At 36.9% G+C, this 18797-nt stretch overlaps 1 protein-coding gene across 3 annotated transcripts in view; it reads left to right on the top strand.

Moving 5' to 3' along the window:
- Positions 1-16904, top strand: part of LOC105667426 (transcription factor hamlet) — a 76540-nt gene extending 59636 nt beyond the window's left edge. For 2 of the 3 annotated variants that reach the window (XM_067355970.1, XM_067355969.1), the window contains exons 4-8: positions 2346-2477; positions 4472-4598; positions 10199-10298; positions 12652-12808; positions 12891-16904. In XM_067355970.1, coding sequence (XP_067212071.1) covers positions 2346-2477; positions 4472-4598; positions 10199-10298; positions 12652-12808; positions 12891-14903 — 2529 coding nt within the window. In that variant the 3' untranslated portion in view covers positions 14904-16904. The remainder of the gene's footprint in view (positions 1-2345; positions 2478-4471; positions 4599-10198; positions 10299-12651; positions 12809-12890) is intronic. The other variant, XM_012359224.2, reaches the window with a different exon arrangement.
- The last annotated feature ends 1893 nt before the right edge of the window (positions 16905-18797 follow it).

Here is an 18797-nt window from a genome sequence, read left to right as displayed (position 1 = left end):
TGGTCCCCGGTAGCAAAGTAGCCATTATGATCAGTGAGGAATCGTATCTTGATTCCTTTTCATCGTCCTGTGGCAAACTGTCCTGTTTCCTATTGGGTTATTCTAGACTATTACGAGTTTTCAACCATATTACCTGAACTAACATGTTGGGACATGATACCAAAAGTGATATATTTATATCAATTCATGTAACGTGCTTCTATATATATATATATATATACATATGGATTTCTTGTACTTAAATATATCAAAGTTCTGGTCAATTATTTTTATAATTTTTTTAACATATTTATTTTACATCATTTTATGATACAAACATTATGAATTTGGAAAGCTTAATTTCAAATGTTGATTTAAATCAGATGTGATAAATGTGAAATAAAATTTTACTCTAAATAATAAAACTGTAGATTTAAATTATTAGATTAAAAATTATAATTTATTTTGAATTAAAAATTCGTATTTCTGTAAGTATAATCAATAACATAAAATGTAAAAAAATGTATTACAATAAAATTATTATGATTTGAAGGAATTATAATAAATATATATACTTTTTACGAAATAATCCTTTCAAAATTGTGGTTTCTTTTTGTTAGAAAACTGCAACGTAAAATATAACAATAGAAATGCATTTTGCAGACAATGGTCAGTAAAAGATAAAAGGCTTACAGAAGAAAATAGAAAAATAAAGTGTATATTGGGAAAGTATGGAAGAATTTATGAATGGAAAGGAAGAGCTAGAAAAGCGTTAAAGCAAAGTAATTTTCGGTTCATCTGACATTTTTTGAAAACTGTAGGCAGATATGGATTATCCATGGAATAATCTTAAGGATCTTATAGATCTCAATAAAGAAACATTTTTTATTTAAAACACGTTCTAGGGATTATTTACTTTATGCTTAATGCTGAGACCCGAGGATAATCCTACTTGTGGCTTATCTAAGTGCATAATTTGACAGAGTAAAATTATATTAAAGTTGACTTCCAATCGTATCAACCATATCAAATAATTTTTTTTATTCAATTAAATCGATTCGGTCGGTCTGTCAAACTATGCACTCAAATGAGCCACAAGTAGGATCATCCTCCGGTCTAGTTCGGGCATTATCCACCTGCAAGATTTATTGATTTTTTGAACGTACCAAGTTGTTCACATGACCAGCAGATGGTGCGAGCTTACAGGTCAAATCCTAATGTAAACCATAATCAGACATGCATCTGATAAATTTTTTGAAAAAGGACAAATCTTAGACTCATCTCGATTTTATCAAACGAAGATGATACCGTATTAGCTCGCTTTTAAAAATATGTTTCTATGTAACATTTTATGGAAAATATGTATTTTTATTATATTTTAGTGAATAATATAGCTCAAATTTGATAAATATCAAATATTTAAAAATACTTAAATATTTTAAAGTTTTGAAATATTTTTAAACATCATATAATTGCAAAATATTATTATTTAAAATGGCAAATATAGTTGACACTACATATTGTAAATACTTTTTCATTTTTATTGTATTTTACTCATTTAATCATATTTTTATGTCGTTCACTGATAAATATTATAATAAGTCGGATGGATACAATGGCTCATGGTCCAAATATTTTCGTAAATGGCGCAGACAACGAGGTCTGCGGTGGAAGTGCAAAATGTGTTTACCGCGTGAGACGAGGGTGACGAGGAGAATATTCGTAGCTTCCCGTTGGCAAATGGGGTGTCCAGGAACGACATCGACGCATCGGGGTGAGACGCTTGGCCGGCCAAGCGTCGCGGACCGTCGAGACCGCGCTAGACAATTGAAAAAATCACTTGTCCCGCCCTAAAAGTAGGGACGTCTCATGGATGCTGGCGCGGGAAGTCAGATGCAAGGGTGATGAGAGGGCGATGTCCGTGAGCGACAGTCCGTTAAACGCAATGTTCCGGATCCAAAACATTGCGGTTTCGCGGCCGGAAATATTGTATATATGTCGTTTCGCGCACGTGCACCAATTGAATTGATCTCAAAAAATTATTTTACCGCGCGACTTGAGTATCATGTACGATGAAATTGTACTGAAGTAACAGTAAAATCACTTAATTGTTTTTCATTCAACGATACACAAAAACAGTGATATTTAATTTATTAAATATCGAGCAAAATTTATTGTTTGTGTAAAATTTTTATTGTGTTATTACTCAAATTTTGCAATGTCGTGTCGAATAGTTATATGTTTAAAACTCTTTATTATATTTTATAATCGTATTATTGTAATTTGATAAATATTGTAGATTTTGTTGCTTTTATTATTGCTTTTATAATTAAAGAAAGGGATTATAAGATCATGTTTTTTTACAGGTTCGCATAGCAGGTAGTGGAGTAAGAGGTTGGTTGGACGCATCTCACGAGACGAACAATTGGCTAAAATATGTTCGAAGCACTGCTAGTCCACACGCGGTGAACATGCGTCACGTACTCATCGGCGGTCAGGTAACGCAAATTTTATAATTAAATAATGTAATTAAGAGTTAAAAATAGTAATATTTTGTTATTGACATAAGATGCAATAAGATTGCAATTATTAATTTCATTTACTAATTATGTAAAGAATAATTTTAGAAACATTGGATGAAATAACAAAATAAATAGTGATAATAACAATTGCCGGTTAATATCAATTAGTTTCTTTCTTAACTCAGCACAGTGGTGCAAAACACGTGTACAAATCGATGAATCAGTAATTAATAAAGTAATTTTGCGAAAGAATAAATTATTGGTATCGCTAATCAGAATCTGCGATCTTTAGTTTCATTCTGTGTGTTTTGTTTAACCGTGTAAAAATCTCTCGCGTCTGTTTTTATATCAAGCATTACGAATGGCATTACGAGTAATTATTTCTTATTGAATTTATTCTAATTAATAAACATATTGGCAGTTATTAAGAATTCAGAGAGAAATAAAATGTAAGCTATATAGCAAACAGTTTTATTTTAAAATGATAACAATTGCAAACTTTTCTGACGGCGATGTGTTGACAACGTAATGAAAGAGTCACTACTTTGCTTTGAACGAAATAGCCCTTTTTAGATGCTTGACAACTATTTTCTGACTCAACCTCTATTTAAAAAGCATTTACACGCAACTGACACTCGATCGACAGTTGCAGTTAACAGGAAACAATAATTACTAGCGCCAAATATAGTTTCCAATCTATTTCGCATATGTTACTGATTAAAAAGTTTATAATACCTTACAGACCTCTTCTATTGTTTTCCGCTTATTTGATCATTTATTTAAGTGACTAACTTCCTGTACGCATGAATTTTACAAAGAGCGTTTGAATAGAAAATCTTAAGTTTGCTGTGGAACAAAAATGTTTCTTTATCAATTTTCTAATATAATAAAAAACAATTTTAAAAAATTCAAAAATGCGTCCCAATAATATCAAAGACGGTGGAATTTTTCTGTGTTTGTGCTGAAAATTTAAATAAATATTTTGTTTTCCAATTAGTCAATAAAACTGCATTAAAAGGTGACTTTTTGGTCAATCACCTTTGAAAGAACTGTGCTCTCACATATGATTGGCCGTCGAATGGACGTTATAAGCGGAAACGATGGAGGTCACGGTGTCAATTTAGGGTCGAACTTACGCTTCTGTTCGTTTGGCCCCTTCTCTCTTTCTGTCTTTCTCTGTGAACCGTGGCACATGGTATCTGCGATGTTGTGTGGGCGCGCCGTAAGCTGCATGTATACAGGGTGTTTAGTTATTAAGTCACCCCATGGGGTAGTTTCACTGACTTCCTATACGCCCTTTCTGCAATCGCTGTGGGAATGGGGGGACGCGAGGCTCTCTATCAGTGCCTTGCAGAATCGCCATCGTAATGATGCCCCGCGACGACACTATAAAGATCGCTTCACGGCTTTTCCCGACGCTGCCGGACTCCATAGAATTTTCAAACAGATTATGCACCGCGTGATCCTAATGAAATGTGCGCAATTCTCCGAGATCTCCGATATTGCTCTTATAATTTTTTCTTTGTCTCTCTCGTTCATTGATATTTTGCAAACTATAATTAGCAATGAACTAAAAAGAAGACCATACACGCCGCTGCTTTTGTAATTACCGGGACAATTTCTCTGCTTTTAGCGGTACAAAAGCATTGCAGTACCTGTCAATTTTATGACAGAAGGATTTAATGAAATATTATGTAAATATTGCGATATTTCCTGTTCTCGTTTGTGTTGCGAAAATTACGTTTGGTAATACTGCGCGGATATACCGATACTTTAATGAAAAACAAATAATTTTAGCATTAGTCGTAACTTTGGAAATGTCTTGCAGAGGTAATTTTTACGGCATAATTTTTTGTACTGAAGAAAAGAAAGTTGTTTATGTTGTATTTTAGAGTACTTTTGTACATTGAACTATATCGCTGAAGGATCAAATATTGAACATTACTAAATATCTATCTCCGTGGTCACAGATGGTGTACGAAGCTGTTCGCGACATCGCAACGGGCGAAGAGCTTCTTTTGGGTCTACGGGAGCCGCTTCAGCTGCAGGACATGCTGGGTGAAAACACGACCGAGGACAGAAGCGATCGAGAGACTGGTGAGTGTTTTTAATCAGACAAAGACTTGTCGAAAACAATACCCTATCTATCTCTTTATGAGTTTTTTGTACGAATAAGGCGCGTATGTCGACACATTCTTATCCATCCATCTGCCTGTACAATATTTCGACAAAATATTTTAATATTTATAAACGTAAGTATATCATAAAAATAGATTAAAAGATAGCAAAATTAAATAAATATCTAAAACAAGAAAAAAATGAACAAAAAGTACGCATTAAAGAATAATATCTAAAAAGCGGGCAGAGAGAAAATACAGAATAAAATAACATTTAGATGGCGAGCGAGATATCGGCGCTCACGATTATTTCGGCACGACTTTACGACTTTCTGTACAGATACACATCGCACACGCTGGCGGCTCGTGCGCGTACAATTACGCGTATGAACGCAAATGAAGGGCAAGGGCAGGTGTTTTCCGAAACGACGAATCGGGGGCGGGCAGAGGGCAAATCGTGGATCGTTGTGTGCACGAGCTGCTCGTCATGCACCCTTGACTCTGGCGTGATTCACCTGGTCGGCCGTTGCGTATTAACCCTCGTCCGGTAATAAGCGCTGATTATCTGCAGATAGACGTGTTCAAGTCACATGTCACCATGCCCCGTGCCGCTTCGACTTTTGTCCGGAACCATCCTTCTCGTCCATCGAATAAAAACGCATAAAATATTACGCAATCCAGCTATGATGGTCACGGTTTTCGTTTCGTCTTTTTAACGTTACAATTTATTATCTGTATTTATTATGTGTATAGAAAACGCTTAAGCAATTTTAAGTGATTTTTTATATCCGTGTAAAAATGTTGCCAATACATTAATTATATTTTGTTACAAATATTTCACTTTTCAACATTTACCTCAGTTATCGTAAAGAATTGTTATTTTTTTATGTTTTAAGCATTGCAAAATTACTGGCTTTGAACGTTTAAAACGTTTACTTCACTCTGCCCGCTCTTAATTTAGTTAATCGATCGTTGGATTTCATTATGTGGACCATTGCGCTGTTAATATATTCGGGGCGTTTACGAAGAAGGGTAGCGTCTACGTGCCTGACTGCTCGACAATTATCTGGTTGTAACTTCTGCGCGATGGTCAGAATCTGGATGATGACTTGGTAGAACCGAATTAAGACCGGAGGGCTATGCGCGACACCCAGATGTCGCGGTAATTAAAACCGAGCTTATTGTCGAAGTTCTGCCGTCGCGCAGAGCCTACGGCTAATTTGCCGACAGTTTTTCGTCATAACTTTAGAACCTCGTAAATGTGTCCTAGCGCGTTAGAGATGCGGAATATGATTACTAATATATTCATAATTAATTTTTTATTGATCAAGTCAACAAGGATAAATTTTTGGTAGTAACAAAATTTTCGCAATATGTATAGTTGCTCTCAAATATTCCAAAAAATCGTAAACTGTTATTTTGTCTTAAAAAAGAGACTAAAGTCGCAATTTTATGAGATGACTTTAGTAGCACTAATGAAGTCGAGAGCCTACCAATAACGTTAATTTCCTTGAATTAATTTCGATATTAAAAATCTCATTTGTGAGACAATAGACAGATGACGGTGCGCGTTAAATTGCAGAAGTTGCATCGGCTTTTATTTCTCCCTCTTTCATTATTAGTAATATAAATCTTACAAGTTTGATATTAGCAAATAATGAACAATAGCAATAAAATTTAAAATATATTATGAATTTACGATTGTATAAGCAATTCTCAAAATAAATCTTTGCAATTATTTGATTAATTTTTACATATGAAAGAAAAATATTATGCTATTAATAAAATTATTTATAATATGTTTGATGATTGCTGCCATATGTTGTATTATCAATTTTCTATCAGCACCAATTTAGTAAACTTTTATTCTTTTGGTAGGCGCATACTTTCACGCATTAAAAGAGATTAATACTGACAGTAAACGGCACAAGAATGGTACTGGCGTTATCGTTAATCCAGTAAAGCCTTTTTTACGAAGGAATCTCCGACAAGCTGGTGCGTGCAGCGAGAATAATGATGTCAAACAAACGATGTACGTTTTGCTCCAACCCTTGCGAGGGGCATCTGTGCCGCATCTCTCCCTCGGATCATTTTTTTTCGCGGAGAGAGACAGAGAGCGAGAGAAGGCGAGAGAAAAAGACATGAGGAATGATTTTAACACGCCTACGTGGGGTGCGCGTAAGCGTTGAACTGGAGCTGAATGTTAACTCAATCTCATGTACCAGACACACACATATATCGATATATCGAATATTCATATTAGTAAATTTATTCCGTTGACACGTGCGTTCAGTTTATCATCTTTAATGAATACTTTTTATAAGATTTTTATATTTTTTAAATGTTGTGCACTTGAAAAAATTAAAGCGATTTTAGCGATTAAAAGTATTTTGTTAATGAAAATAAAAATTATTGTTAAAATATATTTTCTTAATATATTGTATCTGTCAAAGTAAGAAAAAACAAAATTTAACAAGTGATTAATGCTATAGTTGCACTAATGTGTGAATAAATGCACATCTAAACCAACTATTATTTTAATGTTAAATCAGTCAGGAAAGATACACGTCAAGGCATAATTATTTTCGTTAACTAGAACATTATGATTTTTCCCAGACTTTTGGGCTCTACATCACGAATCGAGTTCCAATAAATTTGCAGATGCTATTGTTGCGGACAATTACGATGAATTATGACAATAATTTTTTGCGGTAGTTGTTTTTCTTGCCATTTTCCCTTTTTTTTTGTGTTGAAGAAACGTGCCTGTACCATTTCCTACGTGTTTTCGAATAGCTCTATTAGGGTAGTAGATAATTTATAGCCAACTATTGTCGATTAACACGCGCATAACCAGGTCTCAGAGACGATAAAAAAAAGGGCACGGGTCAGAATAGGAGAAAAGGGGTATCCGCGTACAAAAGGGCACGCGACACTCTTTTCTGAGGGGGTGGCGTACTCCGAGATAGGGAGGTACGTGTGACATGTTACAACCCCATCTGATTCATCGGACTAATGACACATTTATTTGACGTTTCGTATAAAATCGCTACGGTTACGTGTGACAAATTTTTACAAAAAGATGCAAACGGATATCGATTTTCCATTTATTATATAACAAAAATATAATTTTTCTCTGGGAAAACTAAATCATTAGTGCACAAAAGTTGTATGTATTATAAAAAAATTTTATTTTTTAGTAGAAAAATGCTTTTGTGCAATTGTATTTTGTTCGAATCTTTGTTTCACAAAAATTATGAATAAATGTGTTTTTAAAATATTAAATTTTCCTTGAACGTACAAAAAAATTAGTTTATATTATGTTTGCAATAACGAAAAAATTTAATTTAACTATTATTAGTTGAAAATTATCTTGAAAAAATAAAGTAATCTGGATAAAAATATAGCGAATAATGAAGAAACGAATAGATTAATGTGTATTGCGATATCATTCTCGATCTAATTTAACGATTTTGTTTTTCGAATTGTGGACGTCACGATGCACGGCAAGAACATTGATTTCCGTTACTTTTTCCCATGCAACTGCCAACTGACTACTCGACTGCGGGGGGGTGTTACCAGTGGATCCCACCTGTTGACTTTCCGCAACGTGACTTTGTTTTACTCCTTCTACATGATGTATTAACATAATTTCAACCGTTTTCATTAATCTTGGAGAAACGATCGCTTGAGAACGTACCGTATTCGTAAATTATAATTTTCATCATAGTACGCGAAAAATTTTTTTGTAAAAATACCAGAAAAGAGCTGAATATATCATTACTTTTTACGTTTATCTATTTTCTCATTTTTCCTTCATAGTTAAAATTGGTAGCTAAAATTTTTTATTTATCCTTATAACTTGCGTTTATATTTAAAATATTATATCTTTTATTAGTTAATAATGTTAGTATTCGTTAACTATTTAGAAAATCGTCTGAAATCGTTTTTTGAATACTGCATTCGGATGGTGTCGTTACGAGGGTGAGTTCAAAGTCGACCGCATCCTTCATTGTCTAAATTCACGGCGTGCCGCTACGAATTAGTCGTGGAGAGAGAAACGATTAACGTACTAAGGGGGGTTAGCATAACGTTGGGCGTAGTTGGTGGTATGGGGGTTGTGCCCGGTTCCCATGAAGGTCCGTTGGGGGCCATCACTCGACCATATGGTCGGAACAAGTGTAGCGGCAGATTTAAATAACCGTTGGAGGTCGGATATCGTTTGCAAACGCAAGCTGGATTGCACTTATATTCCGGTTAAACATTAAATTGATTTTTCAAATAATTTTTATTTATAACTCACGTTTTTAAATTATCTTTTTGCTTATTAAATATCCGTTTCTCTATTTGTTTCCACGTTTTCGCGAAATATTTTGTATAAGAAGAACATAAGGTGCTGATGTATCTCAAATAAATATATTTCAACAAAAAATTGATTAACTTTTTACGAAGCATATTACGAAGCTAACGCTGGTGATAGTTGCATATTCAATCGTTAATAATTGCACCTTGTCTTCTTCATGGTATTTCTGATTTTACCTGTCGTTGCGCTCCGATATTCGGGGGTGAAACGCCGCAGGGGGGCTGTCGAGACTCACCTGCGATTGGCTGCTCCCCAACGTCGCTTGTACCAATAGCAAGCGATTCTGAGCACCCTGCTTGCGTTTGCAGTTACCGGACGGTGTACCGTCAACAAACTAGAACATCATTGTGCCTATTGTCTTCGTGATCGCATGTGTGTCGGATCGCATTGGTCGAGAAGAAAAAGACGTCAGTGATAGTGACATAACCTGAATCGCGTCGTTACTCGTTTCGCTGACTCGTCTAACTCTATTGCAAATTCTAGACGTGAATCAATATTTGCTAGACGGATTATTAAGCCGGTAAATATTTTATAAAAGAACGGCGCATCGTTATTTAATAAATTAATTAATTTACGTATTTCACTGGAACAATTGTTACAAATTTTCATATATCTCTGCGCAAATTAATTTATAATTAGGGAACATTCTAGGATCACCCAAATTTCGGGAATGGATATAATTTATATTGAGATCATGCTTAAATTATTATCGTGTTTAAATAATTAATGAAAATGTCTGGTTCAATATTAGCACAAATTTGAATGCACGAATAATTTAACAATGCAATTGAAAGCACATAATTACATAAATGTTGTAACTCTAGTCGAGCAATAGGAACTAATGTGAGCGTTACAAGTTCGTCGAAAGTTATTTTAATTATTTCTACGAAGAATAAGTTAAATCATCGTCGAATCTCAATGAAATACCGAAGTCTTCGTTTTGTAGATTAAACGATATATTGCCACTTTAATTTAATAATTCAGGAATAATATCCACGAGTCCACTTGTCACGCCACTCTTGTGGCTCTCGCGCGGTTCTGGATCACGTAATTCGCCCACATAGCGACGGGTCACGTATCATCGCTTGCAGAGGGTTGTAATTTATAGAGTTATGGTCATTCATACACATACAAACTGCAAATGGAATTGCGATTTTTGCTTGCGCTATCGTCAGTAAGTCGAGAACACTTGTGATCTGTGTTGTATTCATCATTTACAGCCTCACAACACAGCGGAACGATTGACGAAGACAAAGAAGACGAGGAGGAAGGAGAAACGAGATGCACTGTCTGCGACAAGCCGTTCCAAGATATTGAATTGTAAGTATTTATCGCGTTAACGTTATTTTATTTATTTAATACACTAAAAAATTGCGGAAAGAATTATATATTTTCATTTCTGAAAAGAAAATGTGTTTCAAAATATTATATAAATGTAGAGAAGATAAAATTTTTTTCGTAAAATAGTTTATGGAAAATTGAGAAGTAAATAAAACGAACTAGTTCGAGTTGTTAACGCAATTGTGTGCGAGAAATATCTAATGTTATTTATTAAAAAATTATGCAAGATATAAATCATAAATAAAATACTTCAATTTCAATCTTTTTGAACTGTAATAAATTTATTTCTTAATTTTAAATAAAATATAACGTATAATCAATTTTTTTCAAAATCGGAATTCAGTGAAGTAGATGTGAATAAATAAAATAAGAGTGAATAAAATAAATTATATTAAAATTCGAAGCAAAAAACATAATTGCATTGAGTTTCAAATTAACTTATTTTATTTACTTCTTAGATCTTCGTAGAACAATCAGTTTCTCTATTTTAAAGGGAAATTGCGCGTTTTAGTAATATTTATACAGTTTTCTTCTCTCAGTATAATCGTGCATATTCTGTAAAAAATTCTATTGCCACTATTGAAGAATAATCGTCGTCGTTCGCACGACGATACTAAACACGACTCATGAAGGATTCATAGCACATCATTGTACACCTTTGAAATCAGATTGGCGACGATTACATGCTCGGCAAAGCGGTACGTCGTACCGGTGTGCAGGATAGAAATCGAGAGACAATGGCTTTTATAATCGATCGACATTAAAACGTTCGCCGCGTCGATTTTCATCGTTAATTATTAATTAATCAATGGAATTCAGGGGTGAGTGCCACGTAATCGCCTTCAAATCTCGTTAGCGATACGGGTTTGCGAAAGCTTTTTGTCACGCGAGCGGTATCAAGAGTTGAAGTTCTGAGCATTTCTTTAAGTCTTCTTCTTCATCGCGATTGAATATGCCGCTTAATCAGTTTTATCTTGCCGCGATATTATTACCTTTAATTAGGGAGTAATTAACATGAAGTAGCGAGCAAAAAATTAAAATTAAAATATGCTGGCTTGTAAATTATTTAAGAATGTTCAAGTTTTTTTTATTTACGATATGTAAAAAATTTTTGCTCATAGATTCTAAATAAGCTAATTGTAAATTTCATTATATTTTATGTACTAATAAGAGTACAATCTATGTTCCCAAAAAATTCAATTTTTATTTACCCATAGCTTTTCAATACAAGTCAAATACTGGTTCCTCGTATCTGGTTTTCGAAGCACTTAAACACGCGTTTTTCCCACGAGCAGCATTCTAACTACAGTCTTATTAATATAATCATATTCAATTTTAAGAGTGTGTGAATTGAAAACAGATAATACCGTATCCTTCTCAATAGTTTTTTTGAATGAATACATAATACATTTTTATCATTTGTAATCTATTATTTTCGACTTTATCTAGAACAAACAATCGTAATTTAATATTTGCTACTTTTTTCAATAAAAATAGTCTATATTATTTCAATATAATCGAAGTAATGGATAAATCCATTCTTTATTAAAATTTTATTCTCGTTTCTGGCGCAAAACACTTTCGTTTCCCGAACCGACATTAAGCCGGCAGATTCACCTGTTGTCGGGCGTTAAACCCTAACCAGGATCCGCAATCGGACGCGCTAAAACCACCCCCGTATACATCATCGAAGGCGTCGCGTGCTCGCGGCTCATCTGGCGCGGCACACCGTCACCATGAAGGCACTATCTCATCACGAATGGGTTTCACACGACGCGTGTGTTCAGGGGTGTAAAATCAATGCTGCCGCACACCACAGCATTCCGTGTGACGATAACCCATGCCTACCCCGTGACAATCCCCTTAGGACGGCTTTTCTTCGTGACGGCGTGTGTTCGTGCACGATGGCCGCCCTCTTCTTCTGGGGCGTGCGACTGTTATTACACAAGACTCGCCACCGTGCAGCCGTAGTCACTTAGTCATCATCCGAGACTGCGCCCGGTGCAGTCTTTGCCGGTGCAGGTCGAGTTACCATATCATATCCTGCCTGCACGGTGGTGCTTTGATTGAACAGATTAAGCTTCGTGCGTATATAGAATAATAGGGAGCGAGGTCTGCGAGTATTCTTTTCTGGCAAAATATTGCACAATAATTTTAAAGAAACGAACGAAGATATTATCATGCGCTTTCTTCTCCGAAATATACAGAGTATTTCTAATTTCCAGCCGACGCGCATTTCTTTGACTCGTTATTATGTATTTTAATTTTTTTTTTTTATCTAGTTAATGTTATTCTTTATATTCAAGGGGATGTTTGCATAATTTATTTCCAGATTGGATAGTCACCTGGTGACTTGTCACAGATATCCAGCAGAGCAGCACCGCTGCGACAGCTGTCCCCGTGCCTATGCTTGGCGACCGCTTCTGGTACGACATCGCGCTATTGTTCACGGTGATCTTCGGAACTATCCCTGCGAAAATTGTCCGAAGGTAAGTTTTAAGGTTCGCGCTACGACCACGGAAACCAGACAATTCTTCTGATCTAGAAGCATCTTCAAAATGTCGCTAAAAGTCGAACATCCGGCAGGTCTTTACCGATCCGTCGAACTTGCAACGGCACATCAGAACGCATCACGTCGGCGCCAGGAGCCACGCTTGCACGGAGTGCGGCAAAACATTCGCGACCAGTTCCGGCCTGAAACAGCACACCCACATCCACAGCAGCGTAAAGCCCTTTCAGTGCGAGGTCTGTTTCAAGGCGTACACGCAGTTCTCCAATTTATGCCGGCACAAGCGCATGCACGCCGACTGTCGCATGCAGATCAAGTGCGTTAAATGCGGACAGTCCTTCAGCACGGTGACATCGTTGTCGAAGCATAAGCGGTTTTGCGACTCCACGACTCCAACCGGTCCGCCCGGAACCATGCCTCAATTACCAACGCCAGCGGCGAGCCCCTTCCTGGTGTATTCACGGCCGCCCGTGAGCTTGCCAGGCGGTTTGCCTTTCTACCCGCCTAGTCTGATAAATCCTTACACGGGAATTTTTCCGAACCCTCCGAACTTTCTGAACACGCCACTGCTTTTCCCGCCGAAGATCGAGGAGGCCGAGAAGAGAAGCGACAGCCCGAAGAAAGAACGTTTCACTCCTCCGAGAGTGCTGTCGCATCACAACAAGGTCTCTCCTTCCACGGCGGAAGAAGCCACCTCTACCTTTCGGCCGTCTCCGGCCAGACCACCGGTCCAGCCGACTCCGGAGAGCGACGACGATCTTTCGAAGAGAAGAGAGGCGGCCAGGAGCAACGAGCGAAGAATGGAAACCGAGAGTGCTTCGAACATCCCGAAGGAGGAAACGACCGAGCAACCGCTGGATTTAAGGATACAGACCAAGAAGCGGGATGTCACTTCGAAATCCGCGAGCAGGAAAAGCCGCACTCCGTCGCCCGCGCCGGTACCGATGGAGGAAACACCCGCGCCGCCCGATCCGCCGAAACCGGAAGAGGACGCCGCTCCGCCGCCGATGGAGCTCGAGTCCAAGGACATTCCCAGCCCGCAACTGAGAACCAGCCTGCCGACCGAGCAACCGCCGACCAATACACCGCCGCACATGGCTTATCCCCGACCGATACATCCGATGTTCCTCGAGACGATGTACCGCAATCCCGGGGTGAGCGCTTTCCCAGGCTTTCCCGGCGCCCCGCCGCCTCCCAGCGGAGCCACGCCGGAATCCAGGCTGATACCTCCGCTCCCGCCCTTCGGCCCACCGCGCGGGCTTCCTTTTTTAGGCTCGCTTATGAACGGGCTCAGCGGCGCTAGGCCAGGAGGAGGTTTCGATCTGCTCGCCCGGCCGCCGCTCAGTGCGTTCCCCGGTGTGAAGCCGTTCCAGGAAGCCGTCTTGCCACCCCACCATCACCACCACCATCATCATCATCATCATGTTCACGGCAAAATGAAGGACCGATACTCCTGTAAGTTCTGCGGCAAAGTGTTCCCGCGCTCGGCCAATCTGACGAGGCACCTGAGGACGCACACCGGCGAGCAGCCGTACAAGTGCAAGTACTGCGAGCGGTCCTTCAGCATCTCGAGTAATCTGCAGAGACACGTGAGAAACATCCACGACAAACAGCGGCCGTTCAAGTGTCCGCTTTGCGAAAGGTGCTTCGGCCAGCAGACCAATCTGGATCGACACCTGAAGAAGCACGAGGCCGATGACGGCAGCGGAGTGGTCTCAGTCGCCGATTCGCCCGGAAGTAGCAACGAGAACGAGCGGGAGGACACGTACTTCGACGAAATCAGGTCCTTCATGGGCAAGGTCACTTACAGCGGCGAGAGCGGCTACGGAATACCACATCACCCCGCATACATCCCGGCTCGATTGCACGAGATAAACGAGTCGAAGATGGAAGTCGAGTACGACGAGGACGAAGACAGCGAGGAAGGCGCGTCCCCTTTGGAGGAAACGGACGGACTGTCGCCGATCGAGGCGAAGGAGTCGCCGTCGCCCTCGCAGTACGATTTAAAGCTGCGGGAGAAGCAGGAGCTGCTCAATAATAACACCGCGGAGCCGGTGATCGAGATCTCGACATAGCCCAGAGGTCAGTCTGGGTGATTTGCGCGAGCGCTTCGTAAGACGAGGAAAGCGCGTTTTCATTAATGTACAGAATTGTTGCGAGTACGTTCGTCTCAGGACACTCAATCTTGACACTGCGTTACTCATAAATCACGCTGACGCAGAATTATTTACTACTAGAACAGTCCGCATACTTCAACTTCGCGAAATATCGATCTTTCGCTTCAGTAAAGCGAGCGATTCTCGAGTATAATCGGGTTATTCTCCGCGATGATACCGTAAATCCACGAAAGACAGTCTATAATAATTCTAATTACACATCAATGTATACATGTCGGAAGTTTTCAGAGAAAAATGAAGGAATTCAAACCCGTTATACTTGTAAAAGAGGTGCTCTGTAAAAAAAAAAAAAAAAAAAAAAAAAAAAAAACGCAAAGACCTCGGCGAACATAAGGCGAAGTCCCCGCAAACCTCAGATCCTTGTTGCGCAATACTTTTTTTACACTTCACGTTTATTTGCACTTGAAAAAGTATCTTGTAAAGAACAACGAATGGACCAGTTAGCCCCCTTCTCTTACACACGCATATCAGAAGCGCTCCTCTATAGAGTCTAGTTCTATAGTTTCCACAGACTCGTTATGAATGTACACGCGCACGAATAATGAAATATTATCCCCATCCCGCTCTTCTCCGGTCTCAGTATCGATTGTAAGAAGCGCACACTTTGTAATATTATTTATTGCTATTATGAACAAAATTAATTTATCGTTACTATTGCATCGTTGCACCGCAGATCGTACGACGTAGAATGCGAACGATCGAAGCGTCTCTTGCGAAAATTTTGCAAATTGTTAAACGGCTTGCGATGTATCCACCTCGATCGATGATCTAATCACCGACTTTTGTAGGTCCTAGATATATCTACGTGCGCGCTATTCTCGGCTGGTTTGTCCTTAAACAAACCGGTGTTAGTTGCATCGCGGACAGCGTTAGTTGCGTCGCGTTCGGAATGCAATGCATTCTTGGAGAGTCAGAAATTAGATTGTTGAAAAATTTCTACTGTAAGATGACTGTAATTATTTTAGTTTGGAGATCGTCGAGATCGTTGAATTTTGTCATATAGAACATTCACAGAACATAGCTGAATGAAATAATACAGGATGGTAAGAGTGGCGAGACGACAAGAGAGAATACCATTTACTGGATGCAAGATCTAGCTACGAGACCTAGGATCTGCGAAACAAAAGTACACTCTCGCATCGTGTTCGTGTATCAAAATTAATATATGTTAGTCTGCGAAGCCAAAGTGACGAAGAGACAAAATTAATTAAATGCGCGTAATTGAGATAATCACGCGCATACGAAAGAGTGTGTATAATTATACAATTAGAAGACAACAAAAATCTTGCGAAAAACTGTACAAATTTCTATTAGGTAATATAACATTTGTAAAGATAAAAGAAAGAAAAATTTCTGCGATTTTTAATATATATATAAATACGATTCTAGAAGTTTATCTTGTAGTAAGCGGGACGCGAAAAAGTTATGTAAACGAAAATATGTTCCTCGCGCTTCATCCGGTAGGAATGTTAACATTGTAAAATGTGTATTTCGAACTTGTCATCGGTAGCGAGGAGATTAATAACGGTGAGAAATAAAGCACAGCATACGCATATACATGTGTACCACGCTCGCGATTAATAAAAAAAAAAAAGAAACAAAGAATATATATCGTTCGTTTGTAATCACCAAGTTGGGGCTTCACTTGTTTTTCACGTAAAGGTTTTACGAATACACGTTCTACATATCTCTGTCTCTATCTCTCCGTCTCTCTATTTCTATCTCTCTTTCATTATAGACGATAATAAACGTACGAAATGATTAAACATAAATATATTGAATGAATTACTTAAGGAAAACTATATTATGACGCTGTCTATCTATACATACTGTATAAAAGCATCCTGTAACTTCATTATAATTACTATTAAAATATTACACTTCAAGTTGATTACCTAAGCGATAATGTCACCTGTCGATTTTCCTTTGCCTTATATTCCTATAACTCAATAAGATTTCATAAATATTATAATTTTAATATGTTTTTTACGTCAGATTTGACAGCTAAGAATAATACAAGTAAGTAAAATAATGAAATAATACTATTTTTTTGAAATAATAAAATTACGCAATAGATAAAGACAATTACAAAATAAATCGAATCAAATTGAAAACTTATTTTTGGCAAAACATGTAACTTGTTTGGATATTTTTATGAAAAATCAACTGCGATAAAGGAATAGTATTTCCTCAGTGCATGCTCTATCAGCTTGTGCTGCACTCTGTATCGCATGCTTTTAGAAAATTAAAATTTGATATAGATATCAGATAGTTATACATAAATTACAAAATTTGCAATAAATAGAAATGAATAATCAATTGATACAATTTATTTGGTTGCTTATTTTTAAATTATAAAAGATTGCAAATGGCAGAAACTTCCTTTATCGACGACAAATAAGATCTGTAAGGCAAGACGCATTGCAACGCTCAATGTCCTTTCTTCTTCAAGACGCTAGATTACGCCTTATCCTATAATTCACAATTGTTCAATATAGTAAGGCCTAACACACGTAGAAGAAATATTAGGAATAGAAAATTGGAATTATTTTATTTCAAGAAAATGAAATGGATTAATCATCATAAATTAGGAAATAAAAATTAGAAATAATTAATCTATTCCGTTTCCTTGTCTGAAGTAAAATAATTCTAAATTGTTCTTTCTAATATTTAATATTTATTCCTATTTCTAATATTTTCTATTGTGTGTTGGGTCTAATTCTTTTTAAAAAGAATACAATCTTTTTAATTATAAAAACCTAATAAGTCTAAGCGAATAATTTTCTTCCTATAACTGAAGATCAATAATCCTTACAAATCTTTATTTTTTATATACATTCAAATAACTATTTATAATCTTTATCATTTAATTTAATATTGCTAACATATATTTTTAAACCAAAAAATAAATGTTACAAATTGAAGAAAAGCTCAACTATCCTTCAATGACTAGGTAAGTTAATTGATGAACGATCTCGCGTTGAATTAATGAAGACTGAACTTTGCCGGTGCATATGCTACGATTGTTTGAATCGATTCTCGACGCCCACTTGATATGAGTATTATCGTACTCTATTCGATTCCATTCAAGTCTGTCTAACTGAACAATGTTCGCGCGTATACTACCGAAACTTTCATCGTTGAATCGTCAAAGGAAACGAGCAAACGCTGTTGTAATTTGACGTAATAACAGTTATCATTTTAATAAAATCGTTTTTGATTAAGTTATTTCAGTAAAATAATAATAATAATATTGTCATTAATTTGTATTATGCAAAATTGAGCAAATTATAAATTTGGTTAATGCAAAATTCTATTCACACAAAATCAAAATTTACACTAATTTTTATATTTTTTTCTAAACAAAATTAACAATCATTTGTCATCGTTAGCAAATAAATCAGGTAATAAAATTATTTATAGTTATCTTTTCACATTCTTGCGTTATAAATGCGAATGTCTGTACGCGTAAGCTTGCATGCCAAGGCAATAACATTATTGCGTAAAGATATCGCGGAAGAAACTTGAATAACACGCTAGTTCATGCTTCAATAAAATAAAAAATTAACTTATTCCTGTTTACATTGCTTAAGTTACAAATTTATTTGTATTCTTTAAAGTTGATTATTGTTGTGTTTAAATAAGTATTATAAACGTCGTAATCTACACATCAGTTTTCTAGTTGATGAAAAAGTTAATGCAGAGGTAGAAACGAATAACTTTACAAAGTTCTATCGTAATCTTTAACTCTTTTATATATTCCGTCCATTAATTTTACATCAACAAGTAAAA

The sequence above is a fragment of the Linepithema humile genome, chromosome 5, assembly GCF_040581485.1.
Source record: "Linepithema humile isolate Giens D197 chromosome 5, Lhum_UNIL_v1.0, whole genome shotgun sequence".
Classification (NCBI taxonomy): domain Eukaryota; kingdom Metazoa; phylum Arthropoda; class Insecta; order Hymenoptera; family Formicidae; genus Linepithema; species Linepithema humile.
Note: the sequence above shows the minus strand (reverse complement) of the source record. Positions and strands in the feature narration are given on the sequence as shown.